Source organism: Paramormyrops kingsleyae, chromosome 18 (assembly GCF_048594095.1).
Source record: "Paramormyrops kingsleyae isolate MSU_618 chromosome 18, PKINGS_0.4, whole genome shotgun sequence".
NCBI lineage: Eukaryota > Metazoa > Chordata > Actinopteri > Osteoglossiformes > Mormyridae > Paramormyrops > Paramormyrops kingsleyae.
The window spans coordinates 9986349-10011733 of record NC_132814.1 but is presented as its reverse complement, the minus strand read 5'-3'; the positions used below and the strand labels follow the sequence as shown (position 1 = coordinate 10011733).

At 45.2% G+C, this 25385-nt stretch overlaps 2 protein-coding genes across 6 annotated transcripts; one reads left to right on the top strand and one right to left on the bottom strand.

Annotated features, from left to right (window-relative positions):
- Nucleotides 1-286: 286 nt before the first annotated feature.
- nfrkb (nuclear factor related to kappaB binding protein) lies at nt 287-22647 on the top strand. Of its 3 annotated transcripts, none has more exons than XM_023800432.2 (26): nt 287-427; nt 1208-1361; nt 1724-1925; nt 2263-2390; nt 2480-2651; nt 2747-2851; nt 3203-3276; nt 3468-3552; nt 6652-6841; nt 8248-8359; nt 8547-8673; nt 9236-9313; nt 10631-10710; nt 10792-10838; nt 10914-10974; nt 11555-11729; nt 12971-13077; nt 13482-13605; nt 13884-13963; nt 14363-14580; nt 15551-15824; nt 15930-16139; nt 16876-17619; nt 19714-19820; nt 19916-20051; nt 20956-22647. In XM_023800432.2, the coding sequence occupies exons 2-26, from the start codon at nt 1236-1238 to the stop codon at nt 21079-21081; spliced, it is 3888 nt and encodes a 1295-aa protein (XP_023656200.2). In that variant the 5' UTR covers nt 287-427; nt 1208-1235; the 3' UTR covers nt 21082-22647. The 3 variants fall into 3 exon arrangements, with proteins under 3 accessions (XP_023656200.2, XP_072557943.1, XP_023656202.2); XM_072701842.1 differs by having other exon boundaries at nt 287-428; nt 1224-1361; XM_023800434.2 differs by lacking the exon at nt 287-427 and adding an exon at nt 518-693.
- On the bottom strand, nt 22330-25373 carry tmem45b (transmembrane protein 45B). 3 transcript variants are annotated; one of them, XM_023800446.2, is made up of 6 exons: nt 25106-25373; nt 24208-24409; nt 23903-24115; nt 23222-23406; nt 22993-23135; nt 22330-22873 (listed from the first exon to the last, which is right to left on the bottom strand). In XM_023800446.2, the coding sequence occupies exons 2-6, from the start codon at nt 24395-24397 to the stop codon at nt 22753-22755; spliced, it is 852 nt and encodes a 283-aa protein (XP_023656214.1). In that variant the 5' UTR covers nt 24398-24409; nt 25106-25373; the 3' UTR covers nt 22330-22752. The 3 variants fall into 3 exon arrangements, with proteins under 3 accessions (XP_023656214.1, XP_023656213.1, XP_023656215.1); XM_023800445.2 differs by having other exon boundaries at nt 25111-25372; XM_023800447.2 differs by lacking the exon at nt 25106-25373 and adding an exon at nt 24910-24975.
- Nucleotides 25374-25385: the final 12 nt, after the last annotated feature.

Here is a 25385-nt window from a genome sequence, read left to right as displayed (position 1 = left end):
GTCTTGTATTTAGTTTGTTTACTTATGGTTAAAATTAGGGCTGGGTAGGGGTTACGGTCCTCATGCTGGGATTAGAGTTTTCCCCAAAGAGATGAATAGAGAGTCCCCATAAAGAAGCATCTCTTTTCCCTAAACATTTGCGGATTTATTTCCTCATAATATGTCGAACACAAAGACGTCATACATCCTTATAGCTACCTATCCATGCATTGTCAATAATTGCATAACAACTTTGGGAGATCGTTTATTTGTACCATTGCTTATGTATCACTAAACACAGGGTAATGGGAACGTCTTCATGGAAACTTAGATGTAAGACGTGTTTCTAGGGGTGCTGAGTTCTGTGACGGAACGGAAATGGTCCTTTCTTGTTTTCATTCCGCGATCTTTTTTCGGTTAAATTTGTGCACTTTTTCTCAACTCCAAGGTAAATACGTTTTATTGTATTTGGTTTAGATTGATATGTCAATTTTGTAAAATAGCAAATAATATTCTTATCACTATCGATGTCACATTTATGTCGATGATAAAAAATTCTGCAATGGCAGGCAGCTCGAAAGCAAAGGCGATGTTTTGTAACATAATGTTTTCAAGATAGCTAGACTTCCCTGGGAACTTTCCCACATTAATTGTTACTTTCTACAGTTATCTGCTGTTAAAATATTTTTTAAATAATTTTGCATTTGATGGCAAGTAAGACAATATGATGTCGTTTTGTAGATATTCAACACAGAGAGCTTTCCGTCGCCTTCGTATTTTTAATTTGATTACCATTGTAGACGTATTGCTGCAGGCTTTAAAGGAAACTGTGTGTGTATATGGGTGCTGTGTAATGTCTATACATCGAAGAGATATTTCATCGGTATAATACCAGTCTCTAGCATACACGGAGTCTCGTGATTATTTGCTTACTTCGGGCACGCTTGTATTTCATTTAATGTGTACTTTTTTTACCTTTCTCATAACTCCCTTTCCACCTGGTTACCAATAAATTATTGACCAAGTCGATCCAGAAATGTATTATTTTAGTGTGTATTTGCAGCACCTATAACATAGTACGACTAAATGAGAAATGCTTCTGGATTTTGGTTGTAAAATCGCATTGGATGTTCTTTGATTTTAAACACAGTATAAAAGTGTAAATTTATTTCTTTATTTTAGGATTTTGCTACACGCCCAACGTTCATGCTTGGTTATATTTCTACAGTATTTTATGTTTTTGGGGTAGTTGGGGCATGGATGCTCTTGACCACATGCTGACTGACCCCCTGGACCCCGGGGTGGGTAGCGACGGCCGCATCATGGAGGAGTGTCTGCTGGGGAACAGCCGAGTCAGCCTGCCGGAGGATCTTCTGGAGGATGTTAGTTTCTGACGAAATACTGTAATTAGGGTGTTGTTTTGGACATTTTCCCCCGAGATTTTACATTAATTAGTCCAGTTGTGTGGCATTAATACAAGCTAAAATAAGTTACATATGTTTATTATTTCATTTAGTTATAAAACCTTTCATCTGAAATAACTTTGTAGCTTGCAATTTCACACACTTAGACCTAGATATTCAGTACCTCCATCACTTTAACTTATCATGAATTTTTCCAGTAGTTTTCTCCATTATTAGCAGTTTTGTGTCTAACTAGTGTGAAAACTAGTGTGCCTAACTTTGTATTGTTTTCAGTATAAATGTGTTTGCACTGGTTTTCTTTGTTTCTCTTCTCCAAATAGCCTGAGATTTTCTTCTCCGTCCTGAGTGAGAGCACATGGTCTAATGTTTTGACGGATCCCCAACGGCAGCGTCTTCGTCAGTTTCTTCCTCAATTCCCTGACAACTGTGCCGCTCAGCAGGACAGTGTCATCAGTGACCTTTTTAATAATAAGAACTTCCGCTTTGGAAACCCGTTGCACCTAGCACAGAAACTCTTCAGAGGTAAGTCTGTCATTGTCCCTTATTGCAGTGTTTCTCAATCCACTCCTTGGGGACCCCCAGGCAGTCTATGTTTTCTGAGCTGGGAGGGAGCAAAAATGTGGACTGTCTGGGAGGGAGCAAAAATGTGGACTGTCTGGGAGCGTGCAAAAATGTGGACTGTCTGGGAGGGTGCAAAAATGTGGACTGTCTGGGAGGGAGCAAAAATGTGGACTTTCTGGGAGGGTGCAAAAATGTGGACTGTCTGAGGGTCCCCGAGAACTGGGTTGAAATGGACCGTCTCATTGTATGGTTTATTTTTGATATTTCTTATAATATTGTTTTTTTCTTTGCTTGTCAGATGGCTATTTTAATCCAGAGGTGGTAAGATACCGGCAGCTCTGTGCCAAGTCCCAAAAGAAGAGGCATCTCTACTCTCTGCAGCAGTATTACCACAGGTTACTGAAACAGATCCTCATCTCCAGGAAGGTATACGGGCTTTGAAACCATTTATAAATAAGTATGCTGTCAGATCATGGTCCTCCTCATAAATTTCTGGTGTTTTCTTCATGGCCCAGGAGCTGTTGGAGCAGGCTAGTCGTAGCGGCCCTGATCTTGCGATGAAGCGAAGATATCCCTCCCCGTCTCGTGGCGAGGCCCAGGAGCTGCGGGCCAGGCGGCGGTTTTACCGAATATTGAGGGAGGTGAAGAGCGAGTGTGGCGATGGCACCTTGTCTTCTGATGATGAAGGTAAGTTGAGTACAGTCCTTTAGGACGTTTGCGTGTTTATCATAAAAACCCTTGTTCTGTAAGAAGTAACTCCTTTTTCTGTTTCTTTCTTGCAGATATGGGCTCATGGTCACCAGCTCCCCAATCTCCCTCATCCCCAACTCCCACAGTTTCCCTTAGAGTTCTTCCAACCCTCTCAACCCAAGACATGAAGACCACAGGTTAGTTTCCTTCCAAAGGCTACATCTATGGCATTTATGGCAGTGCTTCTCAACCTTTTTTGCACCTGACCCGATTTTTACCATGCCAGCCCAGTCGTAACTCTATATCAAGTATGTAATTCAATTAATGCTATGATCAAGCACACAGTGCACGCTGCAATTTAAGCCAGTCAATGCCTGTCGCACAAATCTGATTGGATGTACCAGTGAATTTTAAATTAAGCAATTGTGGATTGTCTTCTTGGATTGGTTGAGTGTTCACTAGTTTTGTGCTAAGCATTTGCAGACCCAAGACCTGTTTATATAGGTTAATTCTAGGATTAGGGAAACATAACCTTTTTGTCTTGGCAGAGAAGCTAGAGCTGAGGGAGAAGGACCTCAGGGGCCTACTAAGGAGGCACAGAGAGAAGCGAAGACGGCAGCCGGTCAGTTCGCCAGTGTTTCCATCAGGAAATGTTCTCATTCATATTTGTCTGTAAATACTCCTAAAGTAGCTGCTGTCTGTTATCAAGTATTAAATCCAGTCTTTTGCTTTAAGCCCATTTATTATTTTGTCAGTAGCAGTTTTTGTAACATCCTAAGATGTATCTATAAGTGTCTGTCTGTGTGTGGGCAGGATCACCCTGACCTGATGACTGTGGACCTTCATCTCGGTGACATCATGTCCAGGGTGAACATAGGCAGGAAAGGCTCCATAGCGGGTGAGTACTCCAGGTCCACCAGACCACCCACATTTTGGGGTGCATGTACTTGTATGGAGACTGTACTGATGGTATTATTTAAAGGAGCACAACATTAAAGTATAAAGCAATCATCTTATTCAGTGTCCACACACACACCTTTCTTAAAGTTGAATTCCTTATTTTCATATACAGTCAAACCTCCCTTATCCGGACCTCCGATATACGGGCACCTCCCCCTACTGGGCAGCTCTAGACATGCGCATGCGCAAATTAATTTTACATAACCGGCAGCTGTTGTTACGAGCCTCAGTCTAGGGTTGGGGTGTAACAGAGTGAAAGGGAAAGGGGACGTGGAGTAAGGGAAGGACAGGGTGTGACGGACAAGGGAATACACATGGACAAAAGGGTATTTTAAACCTGGCGTAAAAGGACTAGGAGTGACTATAGCAAAAACAATAAACAAAACCCAGCTTTCAAACGCAACCCAAAGCTAACTTACTTAAGTGCAGAGAAAACAAAAACACCAACTACAAATTTTACACCTTACTCCCTATCCAAACAGCAGCATACAACATAAGCTCGCGAAACAAAAATGCCAGTCACTCCCTATGCACCTGACACACACAAAGCATACAGAGATCAAAGCGTCCGAGGGCTGCGCGAAGACGTTAACCAAAAAGCGGGCGAGAATTCGAAACCAAATGGCAAGTAAACCAAAGCGAAAAATCAAAAATCCAATAAACCAAACAAATCATACACAGTAATATCCATCAAATAAAAGCAAATCAGCAACAATTATTAATACGTGAGCAGAGCTCCCGAGACATCTTGTGGCTTTTCACTTCGGAAGACGGAAGTGACGAATGTCGCATACAGACAGTCATGGGCGGAGTCTGCACGTGGAGGCGGAGCGAACGTCGAATGGAGAGCGAGCTAGAGGACGAGGCTGTGGGCAGAGCTGAACTTACAGCGGCGCGTAACACTGCAAAATCCATGGCTTCAAAAAGGAAGCGTAGTGTCACGTCCCTCCAATTTTATTACAGAGATACGAAAAGGAAAATCACCATCAATTGTTGCAGACCGTTTTAGAGTCTACGGTAGGCGATATTTGGAAGAATAAAGAAAAAACTGGATGACCACTGCAAGAATAAAACGGAATGATTCGCTAGCTCATACTGAAATAACATCCTATTATAAGCCTTGCACCTCATAAATATCATGTAGTTTGTATGTGTACACATATAATATGTACAGTACCATGCAAATTCTTAGGCAGTCGTAAAACAGGTTTAAATGATCTTCGTGTCGGTGTAAAACTTCTCTATTATGTCTGTCAAAATGTGTCAGCTTAACCACTTCAGACCCTCCCCTAAAGTCACCCCAGTACAGTGGTACCTCGGTTCTCGAACTTAATCCGTTCCAGACTCCGGATCGAATCCTAAAAAGTTTGAGTTCTGATCAAATTTTTCCCATAAGAAATAATGGAAAACCAATTATTTGGTTCCCGGCCCCCCAAAATTACACCTTTAAAAAAAAAAAAAAACATTTTTTAAGCATTTAAACACAAAATGAGCAGGATAAAACAAGAAGAGCATTTTTTTCTTAATGGCTTCCAAAACGATAGATCTTATCCCTACATTACCCTTGTCCTGCCCGGCAGGGTTGGGGCCATTCTGGAATGCATTGATGAATTCCAGTCCAAATCAGGAAATGGAACTGGAGTTGGAACTTAAATCTCCTTGAAACTGAAATTCAACTCCAATTCTGTTCCCCGTAGTTTTTTTTTCCAATCCCAGCTCCATTTCCATTTCCTGATTTGGACTGGAATTCATCAATGCATTCCGGAATGGCCGCAACCCTGCTGCCCCGATCGTCCGCTCCTTCCGTGTGCCACGCCCCCTCGTTAACCTCGAGTGGGATCCCCATGTGATCAGCTGTTTCTGGTTGTTGTCATTAGGCGTTATGTTTATGTGCCCTAACCCTAACCCTAACCCCAGTCCGGTCATTGGGTGCGTTTGACTTGCTTACAGCGCTGGCTTAAAGCAACGCATTCTGATCCTGACGCAATGCATTACAGTTAGATGCATTGCGACCTCTCACCCGGCTGCACAAACTGGAACCGCCTCTGTGACGACACACCTTTGCCCTTATTGGCTGAAGAGTTTAGTTACACGCATGACGTTTGTATCCCAGGCAGTTCTGATGCGTAATCTGCTATTTCTCCCGAATATCACGTAAAGCAGTGAGAACTGGTTTTCAGTTAACTTACCTGGTAAAATAAAATTTAAATAAATGTAAATTAATGGTTCATTTATTGTTAGTTACTGTAATGTTGCACTGTTTTATTTGGTTAATCGTCCAGTCTGTGAAGAAGGTATTCAAGTAAGAATTGCATTGTAGTATGACTCATTTCCTGGCGCGTACAATTTATATTAGATCAGCGTTCACGGTTCGACTTCTGATATTCAGATCGAGTTCTAGGTCAAACTGGTTTGTTCGACTTTCAAGAAAATCGAGTTCTAGTGAGTTCGAGAACCGAGGTACCACTGTATTTGTAGCTGCCATGTATTTTTGACACGACCACTAGCACACCTGATATGGCTAATCAAAATCCCACTGATGTTTTGATTGTTGAAATATCCACATGAGAAACACAAAATTAGTTTATAGTGTGCCAGAAATGTGCATCGTTTCAAACTTTAAAATGCCAGCTTTGAGTTGGCAGGTCTTATAATATCAAAAGTGATGTAAGGCAGTTGTTTCCCAGTCTGGTCCTTAGGAACCCCCCAGGCAGCCCACGTTTTTGCTAGGGAACTGGGAGGGAGCAAAAATGTGGAGCAGCTGGGGGTCCCTGACAACCGAGTTGGGAAACACTGATGTAAGGCAGGGGTGTCAAACTGCAGTCCTGGGGGCCACAGCCCTTTGTAACTTAGTTCTTTCCCTGTTCCACCACAAATGATTCAGCTCAACAGCTATGTGGTAATTAGCACAAGGAGTTGAATCAGGTGTGTTAAACGAGAGGAAACCCAAAAATGTGCAGGGCTCCGGCCCCCCAGGACTGGAGTCTGACACCTGTGATGTAAGGTATAAATCTTGTTCGGCACTTTGTGCCCCTAGCGTTGTTTGATCTAGCCGTGCCCAAGAAGAAATTAAGGGAGGAGAAGAGAAAGAAGAAGATCCGCACCATTAAAATGGAACCAGAGGAGCCATGTGATGTGCTGATGCCTTCTGAGGGCCCCCCCCCGAGTCACACCGCTGCTGCCGCCATTCCAGAGGCCCCTCTCCACCCCCCCGGGGTCAAAGAAGAGTGAGTTCACTCCGCAGCCCTTTCTCGCTTTGCGTTGCTTCTTCGGTGCCTCACATCCTCATCAGGAGTTTTTCTGTTTGTGGTGAAGAAACTGGTCAGTGCAGGTAAATCATTTTGTTAGGGAAGCTTTGATTTCCTGTATTTTTGTGATGCCGATGGGGTATGATGGCTTCCTGGTTGCATATATCATTAACATTAGCTATAGTCAGAAAATCATACCTAGTTAGCTGGGTAACAGAATATTCTAATTTAGCATCTCATAAATAAGGATCATATTTGTTTATTATTTAGTGTAGTGAATGTTTGTGGCCGAAAGTGCCCCCCTAAAACCTCAAGGCCTCATGTGTGGTTTGAGTGTTGATAAACACCACTGAGCATCTGGTCTCTGTTCCTTCCAAGAACTATTTGGGAAGACTGCCCTTCTGTCTAGTCACATCCCACTAATTCTAGGCACATGGTTATTTAAGAATGTCCCCTTTGTACATGCTTCCACTCCAGTGGATACACTGAGGGCTCTTTGTTAGTTCATTCATTTTTGTGTATTCTTCACATGGAATTGAATGTTAACGCTAATCGTTTTTAGCGGGTGATACGATGGCTCTGTGGATCGCAGTTTTGCCTCATGCCTCCCAGGTTAGAGAGATTTGAATCGTGTCTCCCAGGTCAGAGGGATTCGAATCATGACTCCCGGGTTGTGAGAGATTAGAGTCACGCCTCCCAGGTTGTGAGAGATTAGAGTCACGCCTCCCAGGTTGTGAGAGATTAGAGTCACGCCTCCCAGGTTGTGAGAGATTAGAGTCACGCCTCCCAGGTTGTGAGAGATTAGAGTCACGCCTCCCAGGTTGTGAGAGATTAGAGTCACGCCTCCCAGGTTGTGAGAGATTAGAGTCACCCCACTGCTTTGTTCTTCAGTTCACATTCTCACCCTTTGTCATGCAGGTTTCCTTCGAGTTATATGGTTTTCTACTGTAGTCCACAGGCATACAGTCAACTGGCATCTCTAAACTGCCCATAATATGTGTCTGTCTGTATGTGTGTGTGTATCTGTATGTGTGTGTGTATCTGTATATGTGTGTGTATCTGTATGTGTGTGTGTGAGAGAGAGAGCATGTGTCTGTGTCTCTGTCTGTATCTTTGTGTCCGTCCGTATCTATGTTTCTTTTTGTGTGTGTGTGTCAGTCTGTATCTGTGTGAGCGTGTGTCTGTATCTGTCTGTATCTGTGTGTGTGTGTGTGTGTGTGTGTGCGCGTGTGCGCGTATGCGTGTGTGTTCGTTCCCTGTGATGGACTGACATCCCCAGCCTTGTGCCTTATGCTGTCTTAGATTGGCCCCTGTCTGCATCGGTGAGTCTTTCTGGAATCCTCCGTGACAGTTTCCCATGTCTCCTCCCTTTCCTTGCCGCTCAGACCTTTGGAAGATGCGCAGGATAGCCCTGCTGTGGTGGAGGAGATCGCCGTCAGCTACTTCAACCTGCTGGAGGAGATCCTGAAGATGGAGGGCCAGGCTACCACCAGCATGGTATGTACTCACGGACCGCCCCTCCAGCAAACAGGTACAGGCGTGCCATTTTATACATCTACCAGTTTGAACCAGACAGTCCAGTCTGGAATGTTTATAGCATTATCTAGCATACTGCACGTGATTGCTTGGTATGTAGCTTGGGTGTAAAATATATAAACAAGTGCGTAACTGTCTTCTGATTCAGCTGGAAGAGAAAGTACAGCAATGGCAAGTTTTGCCAGCCAGCACGCTCAACCCCTGGTTCTCAACTGCCCCCTGCTGGTCGGAGTTGGTTCTGCCCGCCCTTCAGTTTCTGGCAGGAGAAAGCAGAGGTGAATATGCCTTGCCCTCTTATTTATTGGTAACACTTTAGCTGAGGGGGCACAAATACTTAGTAGTAACTCAGTCACTGCTGAAGTACAAATCATGAACAAGTATAGTGGCTACTTGAGATGAAAGATTGATTGATTATTGATAAATAAACATGAGATCAGTATTTCACTTGTGTTATTCATGACTTCGCAAAGGTTCACATAATTAAGATTAATAGTAACAAATATAGTAACTGCTTGAGATAAAAATGTTTAATAATGAATAAACATGAGATCAGTATTTCACTTCTTATTCATGACTTGTTCCTTCAGTAGTTGACAAAGGTTTACAGAATTAACAGATGCAGTAACAAATATAGTAACTGTGAATGAAAAATGTATCACAATTCATTAATGATGAATTAACATGAGGTCGCTATGTAACTAAGACTTAGTTTGTGGTTAGTTAATACATAAGTAATAGCATAATATTTCACCTCAAGTAAAGTGTTACTGATTTACTTGTTTGCAAAAGTAGGGGATCTATGGTCTCAGACGGATCTCTCATGATTCCACCCCCCAGCAGGTGTGATGATCCTCCCCAGTGGCTTCTCCCCCCTTGTGGAGTTCAGGGAGCGAACGCAGCAGTGGAGGTGGATGAGTGAGTAACCTTAGCCGCGAGCTCCGTGCCGGCACTCTGAACTCTGCTGGAGATGCGCATCTCGTGCGGCAAGCCCCTCGTAAACCCCCTCCTTTCGGTTTGTAGGTTTGAAGCCCTTTGTGTGTTTGATGATGGGAGATACTTGTGCAGCCTGGGTTTAAGGAGCAAAAACAGCTGCAGAAAGGATGCAGTAATTCACATAGTGATAAATGCTGAGTACACACAGTGTGTGTGTGTGTGCGTGCGTGCGTGCGTGCGTATGTGTGTGCGTGCGTGTGTGTGTGTGTGTGTGTGTGTAATAAAAAATGTATACAATAAAATCAGTCACTCGGGTTTATCATATTCTGAGATCTCTTAATGTGTCGTGCAACCATTGTTTACTTAATTAAACAAGTAATGCGGGTGAATGCCCTGATATGTAAGCCAGTTCTTGGAAGTCATCAGAGGATTTTCAAAGCAGCAATTGTTAGATGGCGGAAAAAAACACTTTGCGCAGTTGTTTGTGGAATAACTTACGGCCCACCCATGCGAAAAACCGGTCCTCCCAGTAAGTTAGCATTCATTTTGTTGGAAAGTGGAGAAACTGCGGGGGTGTTGCAGCGTGCTGGTGTGATTTGCAGCGTCTTACATTATGTACAGCATGTGCTTTTGTGATGAGATGCGGTGAAACTTTAGACTTTGTGCAATAAAAAAAAATCAGCCTGTGTCTTTAGGCTTATAAGCGCTGCATTTAGCTGTGAAGGGCACATAGATCTGCATCTATGGTCTCAGACAGATCTCTCATGATTCCACCCCCCAGCAGGTGTGATGATCCTCCCCAGTGGCTTCTCCCCCCTTGTGGAGTTCAGGGAGCGAACGCAGCAGAATACAGTGCATTAGAATTTATGCAAATAAACAGTAACGCAGTATTTAAAAAGTGACAAGAATTTCTTCTGGAACTGATGTCCTGTAGGGTGACTGGAAGAGCACCGGCTTGGGTTTCAAATCTCTTCTCAACAGGTTGCTTAATTAATTGACTGTCAACTTGATGCGATATTGATCAGCCTTACCAGGTGTACTAGTGGTTAAGTCAGCAAATACATGGGTGTATTGGACGGTTACTGGGGTGACTTTAGGAGAGGGTTTGACGTGGCTAAGCTGACACACTTTGACAGACATAGTTTTACAGCCAACGAAGATGATCAATTTTATTGGCAGCCTAAGACTTTTGCACAGTACTGTATCTGAGCTGCACTATTGCCATATGTGTAAAATGTGATGGATTCTAGTCGTCCTGACCAGGCTGCCGCCTCTCCCTTTATCTTCTGATTCCTGAAGGCCCCACCTCAGACGGCGAGAAGGACTTGAGTGCTCTTTGCCAGCTCTGGCTTGAAAACAAGGACCAGGTGGTTGTCAAGGTAACTGTGGAATCAGAACCAGTGCGGGCATTTCATGCTCTGATGCGTGTGTGTGTATGACGTGGCGATGCCTTTTTGCAGCAGGAGAGTGAGGAACCCGCCGAGCTGACCCCCCCCACACCCAGAGTGTAAGTGCAGACCCTCATCGACTCGCCCCGGGGTCAGTCAACTCGGGTACTAATCGTTTATTCTCCTCCATACAGGTGGACGGACTACGTAGTGAGGCCAAGCACTGGGGAGGAGAGACGCGTCTTTCAGGAGCAGGTCTGGACCCCCGTTTAGTGCCGCCTCGGGATTCGGGGATCATGGTCTAGCTTTTGATCAATAGATGGACAAATTGTTGCCAACAGCAACAACGTCAAATATATACCAGTGCCCTCATAAGGTGAATAGTGCAATTACAAAATGAAAGACTATCAACAGAGGATCAGAAGAGAGAAAGACTTAAAATAGAAGTGCATGACACATGTACGGTATTCAGGAAGCATGGGGAATAGGTGGCCAGTAGCAGAAATCTGGAACTTCTGGTCCTATCCCAATTTCTAGATGACATCAGTAAAGAAATTCATAGATGGGGTTATGAGAAGAGTGTCGTATGTCAGACGGGTGTGGAGAATGACACCTGTGGATTCTCAGGGAATCGTCTTGCATGCCGGGGGCATGATGCGTCACCCAAGCGCACTGTTAATTGTGTCATACAGGACTTGTGCGCTTAATGGAGTGTGTCATCTCCTAGACAATGCTGTAGGGCACGTGGTACAATGGCCGCAGTAGTGTCTCACACCTCTAACGTGCAGTTTCTGTCGTCCGTCACTAACCCCTCCCCTGCTCCTTGTCGCCCCAGGAGCAGCAGCGCTATGACCAGCCGCACAAGGCATTCACATTCCGCATGCATGGCTTCGAGTCGGTGGTGGGGCCCGTCAAGGGGGTCTTCGACAAGGAGACATCTCTCAATAAGGCCCGCGAGCACTCCCTGTTGCGCTCAGACCGTCCGGCCTACGTGACCATCCTGTCACTTGGTAAAGCTGATCGCTGCCTTGGCATGTTGTGCTAGTGGGTTTTCTCCTGCAGTCTAGTCTGAATGTGAATTCTTGATTTGGCGTCTTTAAAATGGACGCCGTCTGTATGATTGTGTTCTGCTTTTCATAGGATAACCTGAAGGCTCTCCACAACCCTGTAAATATGACTACAGTCATGCATCGCTTAACCACAGGGATACGTTCTAAGAACTGTGTCATTAGGCAATTTCATCATTGTGCAAACATCATAGAGCAGGGGTCTCCAACTCCGGTCTTGGAGAGCTACCATCCAGCAGGTTTTCTATCCTACCCGGCTTCTGATGAGCCACACCTGTTCTCAGGTAAATACCAGGAGCAGGTGTGGCTCATCAGAAGCCAAGTGGGACAGAAAACCTACTGGATAGTAGCTCTCCAGGACCGGAGTTGGAGACCCCTGTCATAGAGTGTGCTTACACAAACTTACTACAGATGGTATTGTCTACTACACACCTAGGCTACAATGAACTTTTTTTATAAGTAGGAAGAGTACACTCTAAAATAACAATAAAAATACTGTATAATAAAGACTTGAACGAGTAATGTTGTTGCTTATCATTATCAAGTATTATATACTGATAATTATATAGTATATATACTGTGTATAATTGTACTTTGCTATACGTTATGTGACTGGTGGTGCAGTGGGTTTGTTTCTATCTGCGTCGCCACAAACACGTGCGTAATGCATCGTGCTACGGCGTCACAAATGCGATGACATCCCTAGAGCAGGGATGTCAAACTCCAGTCCTGGGGGGCCAGAGCCCTGCACATTTGTTTCCCCTCATTTAACACGCCTGATTCAACTCCTTCTGCTAATTATCACACAGTTCTTGAGCTGAATCATTTATGGTGGAACAGGGAAAGATCTAAGTTACACAGGGCTCCGGCACCCCAGGACTGGAGTTTGACACCCCTGCCCTAGGCAATAGGAATTATTCAGCTCCATTATAATCTTAAGGGACCAGCGTCATATATGCGATCCATCTTTGATCAAAATGTAGTTACGCAACACATGACTGTGTCCAAAACTATAACCAGTATATCTACATTTTTTTCCTTTATCTGACTGAAATCCACAGCGAGAGAAGCCCTACATGTCAACCATTACATTGTTCTTGTTGAGCCACAGTTGTGGTTAATATGAATAGTTACATGTATTTGCTGCTATCCTTGGGTATCTAAATGCTCCCCCACCCCCCCAGTGCGGGACGCAGCCGCCAGGCTTCCCAACGGGGAGGGCACTCGGGCCGAGATCTGCGAGCTGCTGAAAGATTCCCAGTTCCTCGCCCCTGATGTCACCAGCGCTCAGGTGAAAGAGAGAGAGACTCTGGACGTCGTTTGTTTTCGCGTTAATGGCCAGACTGAGTCACTTGCATAGATCACATTTCAGGACTAAATTGTCCCCAAAGTGTAGTAAAACCTGAAATTTCCCTACTCTTGGGGACATCTTTTGAGGTCCCTATTTGGATAACCTCAGTTTTATAAAAAAAAAATCTGTGAATGCAATCAAAAAAGTAAAAATGCCAAAAGTCTATTTGGGTTGGTTACTTATGGTTAAGGTTAGGGATGGGTCGGGGTTAAGAGTGTTGTGATTTGGATTAGGGTTTTTCCCATAGAATTAATGGACGGTCCCCATTTAGATGGGTACACCAACTTGTGTGTGTGTGTGTTTTTCTGATACACATCAGCGGCATTTTTTGCGGCCCCCTGCAGGTCAACACAGTAGTGAGCGGCGCCCTTGATCGGCTGCACTACGAGAAGGATCCCTGCGTCAAGTATGACATCGGCCGCAAGCTGTGGATCTACCTGCACCGCAACCGGAGCCAGGAGGAGTTTGGTGAGGCACCACTGTTCCCTGTTGTACTTCTCTGTCATAACCTTGCGCCTGAGGACGTCGTAAATGAGGGAAAACAAAAGACCACCAAGCACTGAGGCGCATGGCACGTGCATGGTGTGTTGTCTTGTTGAACCTGTCATGGTGAAAAGGAGAAGCAGTTGTCTAATTTGGGACATGAGCCAACGTTCCTCATGCGGCGACTGCTGCAGTACTCATCATCGTTTTGCGCTTCGTCTGGCCGGGTCGCTAATAAAGGAAACCGCTCTCTCCCGCCGCAGAGCGGATCCACCAAGCGCAGGCAGCGGCCGCCAAAGCCAAGAAAGCCCTGCAGCAGAAGCCCAAACCTGCGCCCAAGCCGGTGAGTCCGCGGGATTCGGCGCCAGGCGTTCACCTCGCAGGGAATGCGCTGTCATCGGCGCAGATGCGACCTAGAGGATTTGTGTTGTGCAGGGATTAACCGTAATTAATTACATTAAAAATGAAATGTACTCTGTGTAAGTTATCCAGACAGATTAAAATAGTTTAATAATAATAATGATTTGAAGGTACTGCGTAAGTGAAATTATTATGAAAGTATTTTAACCGATTGAATTGTTTCGTGTTTTCTAAGAGTTTATTCATTATGTCGTTACGTCATGTGATTTTTTTTAACCTTTTCGTTTTATTAAAATTAATAATGGGAGTTGTATATTTACAATCATGACTCATGGATGTCTGATTGATGTGCCCCCCCCCCCCCCCCACGTGTTTCCTGCAGAAGTCCAGTAATAAGGAGGGGGGTGGCAAGGTGCCTGGGACCAGCGAGCCAGGCCAGGTGGTTCTGCCTGATGGGGGGGCCGTACCTTCAGTCAGTCTCCCTCCCACCCCTACAACGCCAACGCCCAGCACCCCGGGCACCCCCAAATCGCCCCTGGCCCCCACGGCCGGCACGCCCACCAAAACGGGAGTCCCTGACGCGGTCAGGCAAAGCCCCAGGTCAGCCCCGAGAGGCCCGGCCTCCTGCTGGCTCCTCCCCCCAGATGTCACTCCGCCCTCCTTTAAGCTGAAGCGCCCTGTCTGGCTTTACTTAATTCTCTTGCATCGATTTCAGTCTCAGCTGAGATCATACAGTCCAAATTAAATCTGTTAATGTCAATGTTTGGGATGTTATTTTAGTGGAAAAAACAATACACTAATATTCCATAATACTACATTTACTTGTTTGCACTATGCGTACCCTTTTGCACTATGTGCATAATTGTCTGTGCACCATGTTCCCTGATGCTCAAGTGTTTCTGGTAACAGGTCTGTACCTAAACTATTAATAAACCTATTACTAACAATTACATAATATATTACTAAGTAAAAAATATATTCTTTTACATTCAAATTAAGAAATTTATTGCAAAGATTTTTCTCTCGTCCCACAAAGTATTTACTGAAGAACTTGTAAGTAATTATTCATAGCTTATTTCTGAGTTTGCTAATTAACCCACTGTTTTATATTTGCAAGTGATTTACAGGTTGTTTTTTTTAAAAGCCAGGAGCAAGGCATAACTGTAATACATTTGTGTGGGGAATAGTACTTCTATTAATATATTATCAAATGATCTGTAGTATTTTTTAGATCGAAGTGGTACCAGATTCCTCCTGGGAATCTCATCTCAGCTTAGCTTTGCTTTTCTGATCTAATCTACATGCCACATTGGCAGGACCAGGTTCAGGGAAACCGGCTAAGAGCAGCCGACAGACAGTTCTTACTTATGAATGAACTGCCATAAAGCCTATTATATTAATAATTTGGATTAAATACAGTGGTTCATAATAACGAACGCACACACTACTTTGACGCTCGTGAAAACATTGGGAGGCTTCAGCTGTTCATTGGCTCGAGCTACAGTACAGTACTGTGTGCAGTTACTTATTATTACTCTTTTATTATTATGACCTGCGCTGTCCCTTGCAGTGTCCTCCTGGTGTCCCCACCATCCATCCCGCAGCTGGGCACTCTCCTGTCCGCTGGCCAGTCCGCACAGCAGGCTCCGCAGGCCGCTGGGCCGCAGCCGGCAGCTCGAGTAGTGGCCCACCCAGGGCCGGGCTCCCTCTCGCAGGTGCGGGTGGTCACCACACAGCCCACCCTCAGCGCCTCCGCTGGGAGCCCTCAGGCCACGCTGGTGCATCCTGGTCAGCACCAGATCCGCGTGCCAGTCACCATGACGCATACGAAGGGGCTGGCGCAGGTAAGGATCGGCCCCCCCTCCCATCTCCCGTCTCGGGGCGGTGGCGTGAACTCTGTGATCCATCCCCCTGTGCACTTACCTTCTCTCTGCTTCCCATTCTGCCAGGCTGTGGTGACCCTGCCCCTCCGAACGACCTCTAGTGGCAGCCCAGTGCAGGTGCAGGCAGCCCGTACCCAGGCAGGCCTCACTGTCACAGGCCTGGCCTCCGCCATCGCCGTCAGCAAACCCCAGAGCAGCGCCCCCGGCAGTCCAGCCCACAGCACCTCGCCTGCCGCCGTCCTGCAAGGCGTCAACAGCCAGAACATCATCAAGCAGGTGCATCCACCCCCCCCCCCCCCCTCATGCGTCACTTTATAGTTCATTTTAATACATTTACATTTATTATACATTTTACATGTATCCATCCATCATTTAACTGCTTTTCCTGTTCAGGGTTGTAATGACTTTGAATGATGAAGAGACCTGCATGCCCTGGCAGACTCAAGGGGGCAGCACTTTGCAGGGGTCCCTGAATACATACAATTATACAGTGTGGGCACTGGGGGGGGGGGCAAGGTGACATTTTGTCAGGGGGCCTGTTAATATGTTCAAACTAGCTTCTGGGAAATGGCCCCCGGACCCCCATGACCCTGAATAGCGACGTGGTTACAGAATATGGATGGATGGATGGATGGATGGATGGATGTCCATTTCCCCGCCTACTGGTTGTTCTCTTATTTGTCATCATCTTCATCATTTTGTTTGCAACATGCATTCCTGACACCCAGCACGCTTATACGGTAAAGGATGGTTAAAACAAAGACGGATAACGAAACTAAAACTGCAGTAAGATCATGCAGCCAAGCGATGCAGAAGCCAGTGAAGGAATAAAAGGGGGTCTGGAGGCGCTGGCTTTGCGGGTGTGTTTGGGCTGTTCATGGTCTTGTAGGCTGTTCAGGGCTGTGATGGTCTGTGGGTGCATTGGACGGTCTGCATCGCCGCCTGCAAAGTGTCATTCGCCGCCGTGTGTCTGACTGTCCCTGGGGGTTAAACCCCGTGTCCCTGGGTGCAGGTGGCCATCACCAGCCAGCTGGGCGTCAAGCCTCAGGGCGGCGCCGGGATTCCCCTGGCAGCCACCAACCTGCGCATCCAAGGCAAAGACGTGCTGCGGCTGCCCCCCTCCTCCATCACCACCGACGCCAAGGGCCAGACGGTGCTGCGCATCACGCCGGACATGATGGCTACCCTCACCAAGTCGCCCGTCACCACCGTCAAGCTCACGCCCGACATGCTGAGCGCCGCCGCGGGGGGGGGCAAGGGCATCTCCCTGCACGTGGCCCCCTCGCACCCATCGCCGCCGTCTTCCTCCACCCCCGCAGCCCCCCCCACTGACCTGCAGGCCATCAAAGGGGGTCCCTCCTTGGTGAAGGTGCACCCCGAGCTGAAGGCGGGGGGGGACACGGCCATCCGCCTGATGCCGGCCCTCGCCGTCACGGTGGCTGACCAGAAGGGGCGGGGCTTCTCCACCGTCTCCTCCGACTCCAAGCCGGCCACCACCATCCGCATCATGCCCGGCCTGGGCGTCATCCCGCAGAAGCAGGGCCAGACCATCGCCGTGACGACAACCACCACCGGCACCAAGCCGCCCATGGTCACGTCTGGGGCTGCCACTGTCACTATAGCGACCAGCGGGATGGCCGGAGCCAAGGGTCTGACTATGGGTCCGGCTGCGGGGGGGTCGCCCATCTCCATTGGCGCAGGCACTGCCACCGTTCGACAGGTGCCTGTAGGTGGCGCTGTGGTGTCCACTCAGGCGGTAAGTGCAGCACTTTATTAGCCTTTATTAAGCCATCGTTAGCAGTGTTTCCCAATCCGGTCCTTGGGGACCCCTAGCCGGTCCACGTTTTTGCTCCCTCCCGGCTCCCTATAAGGGCTGTTACCATAAAATGTCAGAAAACATTTTTGTTACCTTTTTATACTATTTAGCTAAAGTAAAGATTAAATTGAAGTTTAATTATCATTACCTGGAACATGTTTTACCCATTTTGAGGACTTTAAACCATGATATGCACATTGTATTCATGTAGGACTCTAAAGATCAGACGTATAAGACGGTTGTACAACTTTCAGTTTGTCCTCAGGAGTCAAAATACTTAAAACTGAAACTACCTAAAACTAGATTTCAAATGAAAACTGAAAATAATATAAAATGAAAACTAAACTAAAAAAATCTAAATTCTAGTAACACTGCTCCCAACACACCTGTATCAGGTATTCTCTTCCTTCATTGCTTGGTTTTGGTGTGCTGGGAACTGGGAGGACTGGGTTAAGAAGCACTTCTTTATAGGTATCAAAGTCCAGACTTGACCGTTCCCCATTTTATTCATCATGCACCAGACCAGGGGTTTAAAGAATTAACAACTTTCCATATAGACATTATAATAATGGGGACTTAATGCAAGGACTGGTTTAACGGGTTATGTGTGTGCATGGTTTGATGGTTCTACATTGTATTTTTGTACTTCAAACCACGATAAGCCGTTGTGAAGTTAATCATATCGATTCATAAGGTGCATTATCAACTGGGTCTGGATTAATTATGCGATTTGGTCCAATATAGACCGCGGTTCGGTCCACACTGGCACCGCGGTCCGGTCTTTGTGCACCCCTGCACTAGAAGATCTGTGGGAAATTATGCTGCAAAGGAAGTTCTGCCCTTACTGGTTGTCTTACATGCTGTAAATAGCTGTTGGTTGACATCTAGATAATGGAATCTGGGATTGGTTTAGGGTAGCTGGTTAATGAGTCACTTTTATGGTCCGTCCTGAGGTGACCTGTGTGGATAAACACGTCCGCTGAGCTGCTGGGTTGGCCTATGGCACACAGTAGGCAACAGGATGCAACGTGAGACACCTTATTGGATTATAAATTGGGACGTTTTATTTTTGTGCCCAATGATATCAGGGGATGCTACGGAGAAGAGTGAACAGTGCTATCTAACGTGTCTTGGCCATGACTTGATATAATGTCAGTCCTTTGTTTGAAGTCACAGCATGAGACCTTGCTTGTCATTACCTGGTTTTTCAAGCAGGTGTTAGTGTGACCAAGTCGAGTAAGGAAGCAGCACAGTTTGAGGAATGTCTGAAAATGACGTTTCTGGACAAGAAATGAGACCCGAGTTACTGAGGACTGCTGGGTACCATTGTCCTCTTTCTCAGAGACTTTGGAGTCAAAGAAAAAGTTTATCTGGGTATTAGATGTATATTTGTTCAGGAAAAAAATACAGTGTAACATTAGAACACAGAGTATATGTAAATTAATAGAACAATAAAAAATAAGAATTTTTTCTATTCTCTAAAAAAAAAATTACTGCTGTCTTGCTGGACGGCTAGATGAAAACCGCTTCAGTTCCCAAGCCTCTCCTCAGGGCGCCTCAGCCATTCCATGTGTCTGTTAAATTTCACCACCAACTCAATTAATTAATTAACTTCATTAATTAAATAACTTGATGAGATATAGATCAGCCAAGCATTGTATGCTAGAGGTCATGTCAGTAAATACATGGGTGCATTGGATAGTTGTTGCAAATACTGTGGTGACTTTAGCAGAGGGTTTAAAATGGCTGACACACTTTGGACAAGTATAAAATCATAGTTTTACATCAAACATGAAAATCGTTCATCCATCATTTTCTTTGACTGCCTAAGATTTTTGCAGAATACTGTAGTTGAAAAACGTAAAGGCGTAAAGTGAAATATCCCCAAACTGTCGAAGGCCTTCCTGAAATCCAAATCCCAGTTCGTAGAACAATAACCCGTCATAACCTTTCACCTGTAGGTTTTTTTTAATAATGAATATCTGTATCCTGTTCTTAATTCTCCCTCTGCGATCCTCTTGCTTCCTCCCCCAGGGCAAGCTGCCTGCACGTATCACGGTCCCCCTGTCTGTCTTGAGCCAGCCACTGAAGAGCAAGAGTGTGGTCACCACCCCCATCATAAAAGGCAACATCAGCACCAAGTGAGTCTCCCACACTTTCCCCCAGTTGCCTGTGACCTGTCTGTAGTCAGGTGGCAGCTTTGTGTACGACGGTCTGCTGTCACCCCTCTCCGCAGCATCAGCAGCCTGGGCAGGAACATTATCCTGACCACCATGCCAGCGGGTGCCAAGCTCATAGCCGGGAACAAGCCAGTCAGCTTTGTGACTGCGCAGCAGCTGCAGCAGCTGCAGCAGCAGGGGCAGGCCACGCAGGTAAGCAGGCGTGCAGCCTCCGTCACCCCTCCTTTATTAACCAGGAAAGTCGCTCTGACATGCAGTGTCTCATTTTGCAGGGAGTCCTGGTCGACATGGCAACAAAGTTACAGCATCGGAATTAGAGCATAAAACAAACTCACTGGAGTACACATTTTTTTTTCTAAAAATAATCACGTTATTTTAGCTGCAGTATTTAAAACAATAACATTGTTTGGTCAAGACACAGTCTAGCATACTTTTAAAATTATTCATTGTAGGTAAAACCCCTAAACTAAGTGTGATTTATAATTCATTTAAAGCATAAGGAGTCATGTTTACTATAGAAATAAAGTTTTTTCTTTTTCAGTGTTGAACCTCATCCTTATGTTTTTGCTTGGCTGGCCAGCCGTGCTGCTCGTGTCATTAAACATCCTGTGCCTTCAGTTTAAAGCAAACCTGAAGTTGGTCCAGTAGAATATGTTCAACCAGTTTTCTTGATTGATGACTAGATTGTCAACATGAGGTCAAGTGGTTTTCAATTTTGCATCGGTGCGAATATATGTGACAGAACCCACATGCAAAATTTCACAGATACAAATTTCCATACGTGACCCAGTTTTGGAGAAAGGGTCTGAATTTAGTTTCTATTGGCCAATAAAATATCAACCAATCGGCTGTCTTAAAACACAAAAAAATGGGTTCGGTATACCCATAGGTCAGGATTTGTTTGCATCACGCAAGTATTCTAGGAACAGATGCCTTTTATGTTTCTTTTTAAAATTTTAAAATGCTGCCTCATGTCACACAAACATGCTGTTGATCAGTTAAGGAAAAATTAAGTGTTAAGGTGGCTGGGTGTGTTGGTGCTGTTTCATTTCCCACAGCAATCGGAGGGGTGACGTTTTCCTCTCTCCTCTTCAAGGTGCGCATTCAGACCGTTCCTGCACAGCAGCTGCAGCAAGGTGCCGCTGGCAGCTCCTCAAAGGCCCTGTCCACTGTCGTCGTCACCACTGCGCCGTCCCCAAAAAGGACGCCCGACCCCCAGTGAAATGCGGAGACGCAACACATGTGGCCACTAGAGGGCGACAGCGCGTGCCGCAGCATGGCGTGCGCAGGAGGGCGGCTGCCAGGCTGGGATGATCTGCGACCGCAGACACGCAGCTGCGAATCCCGCTCCAGCTGCCCGTCCAGTGTTTAGCTCGGCTCACTGGAGAGGACCTTCAGTTCAACACCTGCTTTACGATAAAAGCATCTTCCATACTGGAGCAAAGGACTTTTTGTACAGTTTGGTTATGTTTCTGTACTGTATAGCAGTCTTTTGTTTGTTTTTGTTTGCTTTTCTTGTTAGAAAAAGAAAAAATATTTGGGCTGACATCAGAACACTTATTATGGTGTCATCTCCTAGATAGAAAGACCTCAGTTCTTCTGTAGAATTCATAAATGCATTTCCTCATTAACCGGGTTCCTGTGAATGATGTAAGGATAGTGTCCCATTTCAGTAAAGAGAAAACAGAGGATACTTACCAACAGTCATACTTTGGATAAAGATGTAAGCTCTAATTGAGATTAAATTTTGTCAGGAATAAATAACTGACAAATGACATAATGAAAGGTTCACAAACAAAAAGAATTGAGGTTTTAAGCTATAATATATTGTCAGCTGGGGTATGTTGTACTGAACCAGTCACTATTTGACTCTGTATAGCTGTGTAATAATTTTTTTTCCCCCGGCATTTTTTTTGCACCTCACTTTTAAATAAATATGAAAGGACAGATTTTTGAGTGTTTTTTTTTTTTGTTCTTTTTAACCTTAATCTTGTTTTATGGCATGTCTGCTGAAAAAGTTGTTTGCTATGTTAGTAAGGTGAGAAGAAACAATGCAGTACAATGCAGACCAGTAATGTCCCTGAGTCCATAGTTACAAACCCAGTGGTTCTCTTTTCTACATGTTTTCAAGCACAGTTTCTATACATCTATGCAAATTGCACCTCTGATTTGCAGTCACTGCATATACCATGAAACATGCTGAAATGTGTAAAATTGCTTCTCTAGACCAGAATAATGCTCCTTTATCTTACGTGAAATTTTAACGTGCTTTTTAGCGACGTGTTATGCAATAAGCACAGTGTGATCCATCTCTCCAGGGTCACAGCAAGAGTTACGTGTCGCCTATTTACTTTTATAGTCACGTTGTTTCTGCTTCTGCACTGTATTCATAAAAATACAAATCCGGTCCTTCCCGTTTTATGGCTGCGGCCTGACGAAAGCTTAACCTTGAAACAATACAGGCACCCTGTCAGTTGATCTTGTGTAGTTTTATTCCCACATATACCTCTGAGCAGAGATCTTGCCGCTAACCTAATTTGTTCACTTCCTATCGAGACACTAAGGATCTCTGTGACAAAACCAAATGCTTTCTCGAGATAAAATAAGCTGTTTTCATAAAATAAGACCATATTGTTTCAGAATGCATCATGGAATTACTTTAAAATAAAGCAGAGAGCTTGGTTCCTTTAAGAAAACTTCACTATAGATCAGTATGTTATCAAATTATATTTCTTTAAGAATGAACTATTTTATTACAAAGGTCTAGGGTTTTCTTTTTTGTTTTTTTTGTTTTTTTAAACAAATTTTTACCATCAAAACAAGTTTCCAGGAAATCCTTCCCAGAAGTACAGATCACCCTCTGTGGCATTTCTCAATCCATGTATGCATCAGTCTATTCTTCTTCTGAGTCGTGGAGTAGGGCTTTCTGTGAGCTAGCGTCACTGGGCGACAAGGTCTTCCGTAGTCCGATCTCCATGTCAGAGGTCTCCCGCCGTGTACACTTTTGCATGGCACTTGGAGGACCGATGTCATGGTGAGAGAGAGGACAGGAACAGCAGGTTTACACCAACAGACTTCATACTTTATCACGTCAGAATTCAATAGAATGAAAGTGACTCTGGTGAATACTCACAACCAGACAATGGTATAATTCACAGCCACGATCATCAAAGCAACAGCATAATGCCAGCAGAAGCACATGGTGACAAACATGATGTTATCATGTTTCTCGAGGTCCCATTCTGGTCCGTTCAGTGGGTAAAGCACGAAGCCAATCTAAACAGACAAACACAACTCACTGTCCTCCTGCTGGTGAGTATATTTGTGAATTTCAGGCCATACTTGTCAGAATGCTGCGGTACCTGGAAGAACCATGTTCCTTGGAGGATGGCTAAGCTGCTCCTGAGTGACTCCAGTATGGGATGGTCTCGTTTGAAGACCTCCAGAAAGGTACTCGCCGCGCCCCCAAACACAGCCACCAGAAGCAGGGAGTGAATGTGCATGTCCAGGTGGGGGCGATTGTGCACGTGAAAGTAGAACAGGAACGCTGTCAGGTTAAGGAAGCATTAGCGCTTTCAAGCAGCCAGTACGGGTCAGCATCACATGCTGTCTTGGCAGGGCTTTAGCTCTGTCGGATTTTAGTACAGTCTTAGGGCCTTTATCAGTATGCAGACCTGACCGTACTTGTGTTCTCACATAGCTGTTTAGCATCATTTTTCATTGCCGACGTACAGTTCTAATGCTAAGAACAGAAGCACAGAGGACGGTAAAGATCGCTGAATATCGTTCTTGCTCGGCCTCACAAATATCAATGTTGTCTCCTTGCTAACATATGCAATCCCATGATTCATTGCATCCTAAGTTCATTCTTAGGCGGCGAGTTAGCAAGCCTGCATTTGCCAGGAATGCAAGTACGATCTTTGCGTTCTTGGTATTGAGAAACACCCTTAGTATCGGTATTGACCGCTGTGATTCAGTCACCATATTAACAGGGTAAGAACAGTCTCCTCATTCAGAATTCAGAGACAGAACGGCTACTTTACCTTCGACGAAAAGCGCTAAAGCGAGCCCCAGACGGTCGATCCCCAGGGGGACAGGCAGGCTGGACATGCTTAGGAGGTCAGCTACTCCAGAAATACCAAAGAACAGGTACATGGTGCTGTGCTGCCAGTTCATTAGCTTCACCCAGGCATTTCCCTGCCTGTCGTATAGGTGAGCGTGGGGCCCGTCCGGAACGAACTGTTCAGCCATGATACCTAACAGCGGACATCCAGTTTTAATCAACACAATTTGCCTCATCAAAGAGTAGTAAACGCATTCAATGCTTGTTTGTATGTGTCCAACTTACCAACAAAGGCAAAGAATATCTTCAGGGATCCTTCCACAAAATCTATCCTGTCAAAGAGCAGGGGCAGCCTTTTCCTCCCTTGTAAATGGCTCCTCTTCCAGCATTGCCGGAATGGGTATTTCACCGACCACCAAATGCCGAACAGCAAGAAAAAGCTGCCGGGCAAAGCATGCCCCTTAAAGTTGGCCATCTCTCCTCACTCCTGGTGAAAGAAACACAACATGCCATTAGAGTGAAACAAGGATGGATTTTGGATAATAAGCATAAAGGATGCAATAACGTGCACAGGGATCCGTGAAAATGGACTTTTCAAAAGTAAAAGAGATACATGCGCAAAAGTTCCCCAAAAAAATTAACGGTAGTAGAATTATCATCGCGCATCACGTTTTATCAGGTAATAGGGTATTGTTGTGTTTCCCTGTGAAGGTCAAATCGACGTGTCAATGGCGGTTATATTTATCGATATGCAATGCCAGCCCCGACACCTGGATGCATGACAGCACACTTCACGGCTCTTTAATAAAACTCACTTTATCTCAGTATAACACATCACACTCAGCAACTGTGGCAGTGAAAACAAGTCGATATGAGATCATCTCCAGATTATGGTATTTCATCTAAATTTAGATATAACATATATAACCTTCAGCACAACTTCGTAAACTTAGCATAATGTACCATCCATCCGTACAGTCTTAATACCTTCTTGTCCAATGAATATAGGGCGATACTGAATCCGTCCCAGGAAAGCAAAAGGTTTAACGTAGGCTGTACCGTGGGCGAGATTGCGATCCATGCCAACAGCATAAAATGGTTATAAATATTATACATATTTTCTTTTAATCTTTATGAGAAATAAGCATTCACTGTAAAGACTCCTAAAATTACGTCAAAATACCTTACTTGTTATTTCCTTCGTTTCCCAAGTCAATTAATAAGCCGGTCCGGTGATTTAACTGATGGGTGCAGAGTGCAGGGACACCCAGCCTGTCTCACTGCGTACCTGCGCGCATAATACCAGTCACGTGACACGCAGACACGCCTGCGGGCCACAGCGCGGCACTCGCTGCTTCTCTGCCCACCGCCTGCGTAGACGCTAAATCGTTCATCTTCATGCACTTATGCCGTCATTTTTATTATTACGAGCGTCGGTCTAATGTACATATGCATTTGAAAGC